This window comes from Nicotiana tabacum, chromosome 15, assembly GCF_000715075.1.
Source record: "Nicotiana tabacum cultivar K326 chromosome 15, ASM71507v2, whole genome shotgun sequence".
In the NCBI taxonomy this organism is placed as follows: domain Eukaryota; kingdom Viridiplantae; phylum Streptophyta; class Magnoliopsida; order Solanales; family Solanaceae; genus Nicotiana; species Nicotiana tabacum.
Window position 1 is genome coordinate 39041611 of NC_134094.1, and position 7813 is coordinate 39049423.

General features: G+C 37.3%; 1 protein-coding gene and 1 long non-coding RNA gene across 2 annotated transcripts; both read right to left on the minus strand.

Annotated features, from left to right (window-relative positions):
- Positions 1 to 380: 380 nt before the first annotated feature.
- Positions 381 to 3779, minus strand: LOC142169589 (uncharacterized). The gene is made up of 5 exons (XM_075231472.1): positions 3303 to 3779; positions 2717 to 2994; positions 1759 to 1866; positions 1311 to 1646; positions 381 to 1170 (listed from the first exon to the last, which is right to left on the minus strand). The coding sequence occupies exons 1-5, from the start codon at positions 3777 to 3779 to the stop codon at positions 381 to 383; spliced, it is 1989 nt and encodes a 662-aa protein (XP_075087573.1).
- Positions 3780 to 4128: 349 nt separating this feature from the next.
- LOC142169438 (uncharacterized) lies at positions 4129 to 6240 on the minus strand. The gene is made up of 2 exons (XR_012699226.1): positions 6107 to 6240; positions 4129 to 6023 (listed from the first exon to the last, which is right to left on the minus strand). It is a non-coding gene; the product is annotated as an uncharacterized LOC142169438 (long non-coding RNA).
- Between the last annotated feature and the right edge of the window lie 1573 nt (positions 6241 to 7813).

Below are 7813 nucleotides of genomic sequence, written 5' to 3' on the forward strand. Positions count from 1 at the left end.
TAACCTGGCCTTGTTCTTTGTTGTATTCCCAAACTCATCAAGCTTGTTTTTGAACACCCACCTGGTTCCTATAACAGTTCAGTCTGAGGGTCGAGGAACCAGGTGTCATACACGGTTCCTCTCAAATTGATAGAGTTCATCTTGCATAGCAGTAATTCAGTCAGTATCTTTCAATGCCTCCTTGATATTTTTGGGCTCAATTTGAGAAAGGAGAGCTGAGAAGTCAAGTGAGCTTCTTGTCTTTGATCTGGTTTGAATTCCTAAATCAAGAGGAGTGATCACATTTTGGAGGGGATGTTAATTTTTGTGCTTCCAGTTAGACACCTGAATCTCATTGTGTGAAGACCCAGGTTCCTCTGAATGGGATCCATTGTTGGCATCTATGGAGGGGTGAGTACTACTTCTCTGCTCAGTATCAGGGGTTCCTTGCACGGCATCAGCAACTCTGTCTTCTTCTTCAGTTGTTGTAATGGAGGAACAGGTTCTTTTATATCAGCTGGAGGTTCTGTTGTATTCTCTTCGTTGGATTCCTTGACTTGACTCATCAAATCAGCCTTCCAATTTTCCATATCAATAACTTCTCCAGGCACCTTTGACTGCTCTCCGTATTGATCAATCTTATCATGTGAATATTTCCCACATAAATGGTATGATTCATCAAAGATTACATATATGCTTTCTTCAACACATTGAGTCCTTTTGTTGTAGACCTTGCATGCTTTGCTTTGTGAGAAATATCCAAGAAAGATTCCTTCATCACTTTTAGCATCAAATTTTCCCAGCGCTTCCTTACTATTATTGAGAACGAAGCATTTGCAGCCAAACGTTCTTAGGTGGGTTATCTTGGGCTTACTCCTGTTCAGCAATTCATACGGAGTTTTGTTTAAGAGGGACCTGATCATGCACATGTTTACCAAATAGATAGCAGTGTTGACTACCTCTGCCCAAAAACCTTTTTCTATGCCGCTGTCAATTAGCATAGTCCTTGCCATGTCTTCAAGAGTCCTATTTTTCCTCTCCACAACACTATTTTCAACACAGAATTCATCAAATTTTGCATTATCGAACTTTGTGTCATGATCAGACCTTATACTCATAATATTATGGCTTATCTTTACTTGAATCTGCTTTACAAAGGTAACAAAGACTGGAGAGGTTTCATCCTTGGTTCTGAGAAACAAGGTCCATGTGAATTTGGAGTAGTCGTCAACTATGACAAAAATGTACTTCTTTCCTCCTCTACTCGGCACCCTTGGAGGAGATCAATTGGCCTTGAGGTGCTTACTTTATTTTTGGGCTTGAATGAGGACCTGAATTGCTTTCCTCTTGCACATGCATCACACACCTTATGATCTTTGAACCTTGACTTGGGCAGCCCACGAACCAGGTCCTTCTTGACTAACTTGTCCAGCAATGAAAAGCTTGCATGTACCAATCTTATGTGCCACAGCTCAGCATCATCATCAACAGCACTCAAACATGTAAGATCCTCACTGTGCAAAGACTCAAAATCAGCAACATAAATATTTTTAAATCTTTTTGCCAACAGAACCACTTCACCAGTTACAAGATTTCTAATAGTGCAAGTCTTTGATAAGAATTCCACTTTATTTCCTTTGTCGCAAATTTGAGAGACACTCAGTAGGCTATATTTCAAGCCATTCACATAGTACACATTCTCAATTGAATGAGTGAGCGTCTTCCCAACTCTTCCTACTCCCAGAATGTATCCCTTTTTTCCATTGCCAAAAGACGCACTCCCTCCTTGCAGGCTTTGAGTGAAAGAAAATCATCAGTGCTACCAGTCTTATGCTTAGAGCAGCCACTATCCATATTCCATCTTTGGCTTGTTTCCTTTCACTGCTCCTTGCACAAAAAACAAGAATTAGACTTAAGAACCCAAACAAGTTTGGGTCCCTTATAGTGAGGAAAAGGGCGAATTAAAATTCTTTTTGTCCAAGCAGGCATTACACGTTTTTTATTGGAGGGACCATGTTCTTTAGCAGTAGCTACCTTTTCAACAAAAACTTTGTTTTTCTGTTGGGACTGAATTCTAACCTTACAGATTTCTTTAAAGTTCTCAGTGCTACCACAGTGAGTACAAAGCCAGCTATCGGGGACAGTAACATACTTGTTATATGGATTGTAGGGAGTCTTTTTCTTTTGGAACTCGATTCCCTGCATGTTCCCTCCATTTCTTTTATACATGGCAGTGATTGTATCAGAGGACCGGGTCCACTTTAGAGGTTTTTTAAGGTCATTTTTAACTATGAATAAATCTTCCTGAAGTTGTCTGTTTCTTTCAAGTTCAGCACACAGACTAGATTTCACCATTTTGAGCTCATTTTCAAGCTTAAAGTGTTGCAACTTCCTTTCCCTTTTGGATGTTTCCAGAACTATTTCCCTTTTTTAATTCCTCAACTGTTTCTTTTAGATCCACAACTACTACCAACAAGTCATCTCTCTCATGCTCTATGTTTTCAATTCTTTCAGTTAGAGCATCTTTTTCTTTCTTTAGAACCTCAATGGTTTCTTATAAGTCAACCACTATGACTACCAGATCATCTCTCTCATGTTCTACCTCTCCTATTTCCACAGTTAACACATTTTTATCATTTATAAGATTATGATAAGAATCAATTAAAATATTTGCCAAGGATATAAGCTTCTTTTGAGAGTAAGACTTCAAATTTCTTCGAACGCCTAGAATGTTTACCTTATCATCATCATCATCATCATCATCACCATCTTCATCATCGTCAGATTTTGCGCTATCAGGGCAAAGATAGAGTTATATTGAGCTGTTTTGCTTTCAACTGCCATCATGGAGGTGTCACCTTGTTCATCATCTTTCCCAGATTCACTGGAGGAGTCTCCCCATGCAGCAAGAGCTTGTTTCACAACATTATCAGTGGCATCTTTTCTTTTGAATCTCCTGTCAGGAACTGGGTTCCTCTTGTTTATTTTGTCTGTGTTGTGCTTGTACTGGTCTTTCTTGAGGAGAGAATAATCTTTGATGAAATGTCATGGCTTCCCACATTTATGACACAAGTCATAACCTTTTGGTTTGCTGGAGCTGCCTCTTTTTGGAATGCCTCCATTTCTGTGAACCATTTTTTGAAATCGCTTTGTCAGGTAGGCCATGTCTTATCCTCACCACTTGAGTCATTGTTTTCTGCCTTGAGGATCAAGTTCTTCTCCTTTTTAGGTTCTCTTCTTTCATGGTCCTTCTTCTTCTTCATTTCATAAGTCTTCAGATTTCCAATGAGTTCATCAATGGTTAGCTTTTGCAGATCTTTTACCTCTGTGATGGCATTGACTTTGCTTTCCCAAGAGCCATGTAATACGCTAAGCATTTTCCTGACAAGTTTGTTTCTTGGAATGATTTTTCCAAGAGAGTGAATCTCATTGATGATGTAGGTGAATCGAGTATGCATGTCCTGAATGGACTCATCACCCTTCATCCTGAAGAGTTCATACTCAGTAGTGAGCATGCCGATCTTTGACTGCTTGACTTGAGTTATTCCTTCATGTGCGGTTTGGAGAGCCTCCCAGATCTCCTTGGCAGATTGACAGGCAGAGATTCTGTTATACTCGTCTGGACCAATACCACATACGAGGATCTTTTTTCCTTGAAAGTTTTTCTCTACAGCTTTGCGGTCAACATCGTTGTACTCTTTCCTTGTTTTTGGAACTGTCACTACTAGCTCCCCAATGGTCTTCATAGGAATGAAAGTGCCATCATAGATGACATCCCAGAGCTCAGAATCCTCATCCATGATAAAAGCATGCATCCTCGTCTTCCACCATCCGTAATATTGTCCATTGAATCTTGGTGGTCTGTAGATTGATTGACCTTCTTCAAAGTTTGGTGGAGCATCTATGTGGATCCTTTCTAGGTATTAGCCTTGTAGAAAGAACCTGTTCTGATACCTATTGATGTAAACTAAGGGTCCACCAAATTGTGTAGAGAACCTGGTTCTTTATCAGTTTTCACAGAACACATACACAACAGTAAGTAAAGGACACAACGGAGTTTTATGTGGAAAACTCCCAGCTCACGGGATTAAAAATCATGACCTACACTCATAGGATTTTAACTTTACTAACTGAGAAAACTTTAGATTATAACCTATTGTAATCTAGGAATTAACCTCTTAATCTCTTGCCTACTTGTAATAACTCTATTACAAGCCTCTTTATAATAACTCTATTACAAAGTCTACACTTTGACTAACTCTAGCCAAAACACAAACATAAAGTTTATAGTTTTACAATTGATCTCCTATGAAGTGCTTCTAAGTAAGCGGAGTAGGAGTTACAAATAAAGTACATTAACAAAGATACAACAATACTAAGGAAATATGATAGACTTAGTGTTGGGATCTGGTCTTTGATTCTATTGTTGCTTTTTCTTCAATGACTTGAAAGTCGGCAGCACACTTGAGAGAGAATTGATGATTTAGGGCTTTGCAAGTGTGTAAATTTCCCTTGCCTCATGTTGGTAATATACAAGTGAGGTCATTGTGATGATGTATGCAATTATCCGGTACAAGGCATGCTCCATAAAGTGATTGTTGCACTGTTGTATGTGCAAAAAATAGTGCAACGATTTTACAGCTGTAGAGAGTTGACTTGTACTATCATCAGAGGAACTGATGGTCATTTGTTCCTTCTCCCGTTTCTTTGACTCAAGTTGTTGGGACTTGTGCCAGACTTAAGACTTGTTGTTCTTGAGTACTTTGAGGATGTATAATAGGTTCCCAATATGGTTCTTATTAAGAAGTTTGTTAGATCATCAAAATACACAAAGGCGCTTAACTTAACATCTATGAATATAGAAGTGATCAGATTTAAACAAAGAGAAATATTAGCATGATGAAATGTTTTGGTTGATAGGGACAAAAAATGCACTCTCACAATTGGAGGCTTTGGTGAATAAAATATTTTTTCTTTTATGAAGAATGAATGAAATATTTTCTATTTACTGATTCCTAAAATGGTGCAAATACACTAATGATCTTCCTAAATAGTTTGTCCTTGTACCTTTTTCTTCTCCCTTTCTTGTGCTACAAAAATGCAAATCTAAGTCTACAATAATGGTATTACGAATCAAACTAACTCAGAAGACCTATTCAACAAAATTTCATGAATGTTTAAATTAAAATGCTACACATAAAAATTGTATGTTCTCTCTGTTGCTACAAACAAACATGATTTTGGAGCCCAAAGAAAATATGATATTGTGAAACAGGTGTGGCTCTTAATTTTTCGATGTTTTAATTATGCCTTCCTTCCTATTTGCTTTTGGTATACGTTTCTTACATAGATTTCTTCCTACCTCTGTGTTAAATGTATACCTTTTTGGATATTACTAGAAAACTTTAAGAAATAAAAAGGCAAAACATTAGTATTATTTTAAAGAATCATGGTACAGAAAAATTTGGTTTGATATTTAAAATAAAAAGTTGAGGTTGTTATGGATATCACAAAGTAATTTCTTGGTAAAGTGTCACAGTTGATGTTACTGTATGAGTAGCTAAAAGTTGAACAGACATCCAAAGTCAAAGGTGAACTAATGTTGATGTACTAGCAAAGGACAACATATAATTCATATCCTTCATATCAGTTTCACCACATATCTTTACCATTAGAATTACATACAAGTTATTCTTTCTAGCATAAAAGGAAGGTCAGTATCTCTAAAATTCTCTAAACTGTCAGTAGATTATCCCTATGAAGAATCTTTATTTGCACATAATTTCTTTGGTTGATTACTTTGTAGCCTTCATATCAAATAGAACTCATTTGTCTTCAAATATTAAATGTTTGAGAATGAAAACAATCCATCACTCTGCTCTTTAGTAACAAAATTAATAGTCATCAATCAATTCTCACATTCATACAGGTATATTCTTGAAAAAGGAGGGGGTTATAAGGAGCGAATATACCTTTCTCTAATTAAATTCTGAACAAGAACAATGTGTCCACAAAACTCCATCATTGTAATCTAGCCAATTCATCTGCATCATAATAAACCTTATTTTCTTCAAGCTTCCACGTATCACGATAAGAAAAAATAATTAACATTCAAAGTAGGACTTACCAATTGTTAATTCAGATGGTGAACTCGAGCTGGCCAAATATGAAAAAATTAAAAGGTAAACTCTCACGTTCTGACGAATGATATATTAGAAAATACTTACAAAATGCATATAATATAATAACAACCCCCTCTCCTCAAATAGAAAATGGAAAAAAGAAGAACAAACAAACAAGAAGGAGCAACAGAAAGTTTGGCATACTCTTGTCTTTCCTAAACTTTTTACATTCCGAAAGTAGGTCATAATCATATGCCTAGTGGTGGTAGAAGTGGGCTTCAGTTTTGAATAATGCCATTGTTGATCCTTGAGGGAAGTAATTGTTAGTCCCGCCAATATTGCTGTATTTGTAAATAATAATTCTGCAAAATATAAGTTATCGTAATGAAACAGTAATTAATTCGAGCCCACTGAATTCACAGTGTTTCCTTAAGGAATTTAATCCCCTCCTAGTACCCAAGGTAATGGATTATTTCCTCCCAGGATAGAACGAATCACACACTGGTGTAGCGGTACTTCAAACCCCAGTGTTTCAGCGAACACAAAGTTCGGTAGCAAATCACACTTACAGTTGCTTTGTTTGAAGTTAAAACAATGCAGAACGAGGGAGTAGAAACTCAGAAAATCATATGAAAATGCTGAGAGGAAGGAGTGCAATGTATAGCCAAATCTGTTGAGCGATTTCAGTTCGTATGTTGTGTGTTGTGTGTTGTGTGTTGTGTGTCTTTCTTTAACAGTTGCTGCATATATATATAGCAGCCAGTGTTGAAGAAGAACAATCGTCCACCCTCCATGGTGGAGCAAGCATTAGCTTGTTTGTGGAGCAAGCACAATCATGGTGGGAAAAGCATTACGCGGCTGCCTTATGGTCAATACACGGATTGGAAAATATCCGTTACAAATACGAATAATCTTAAGTTAATATTTACTATTAACAAATAAATTTGGTCCAAAAAATTAATCAATCAATCGATCATTTGACCAAATCTAAATCCAAATCCAAATCCGAAGCCGAAGCCGAAGCCGTAGCCGTAGCCATAGCCGAAGCCGAGCCGAGCCGAGCGAGCGACGACGACGGCGCGAGGCTTGCTTTCTTCTTAACTCTTTAAGAGCTACAAGAAGAGCAATTATATATATACCCACCAAAAATCTCTTCCTCTTCCAATATGGGACAATGTCTCATTGTCAAGAGGGGGAAACTTAAAATTTTACTCAAAAATTTTATTTTCCCTCCATTTCTCATTCACCCTCATTTTAAGACTATTTCATCTTAAAACAAAAACCTCAACAATCCCACACATGAATGGGGAATGGCAATATCACGGAAGTATGCATGAAAAAACTGTGTGATTTACAAGCAAGGATTAATCGCATCTGGATAAGTAGGTTTTCCTTTGAACTTTTCGTAGTAAACTTATGTCGGATATACTCGGTCAATCGGTAGATTTGATATCTTTGAACCGTCGATCTTTGGTGTATACCTAGACAACCATAAGTCACACAATCAACCCTTAACCGTCTTTGGTTCTCATTGTTGTGTTCGTTTCAGCCATGAACACCGCGTGGTTTCATAAGTGCGTAGAGAACTGGCCTTACAAAGTTCTCCTTGAAGCGGCTAACACTTCACACTTACATAGGTGATTTCTAAACGTGTCATCCTGTAGATACACTATTTGATATACCCCGTATCAAATTAAGAAATCATTAAAAAG

Bases quoted from the DNA above. Each gene is read 5' to 3' on its own strand.
- LOC142169589 (XM_075231472.1), bottom strand. From the start codon at position 3,779: ATGGATGAGGATTCTGAGCTCTGGGATGTCATCTATGATGGCACTTTC. The intron at 1,647-1,758 runs GTGCGTCTTTTG...CTTGAAATATAG, and splicing joins TCAAAGCCTGCAAGGAGGGA to CCTACTGAGTGTCTCTCAAA. The intron at 1,171-1,310 runs GTCCTCATTCAA...CTTGTTTCTCAG, and splicing joins GCAAGAGGAAAGCAATTCAG to AACCAAGGATGAAACCTCTC.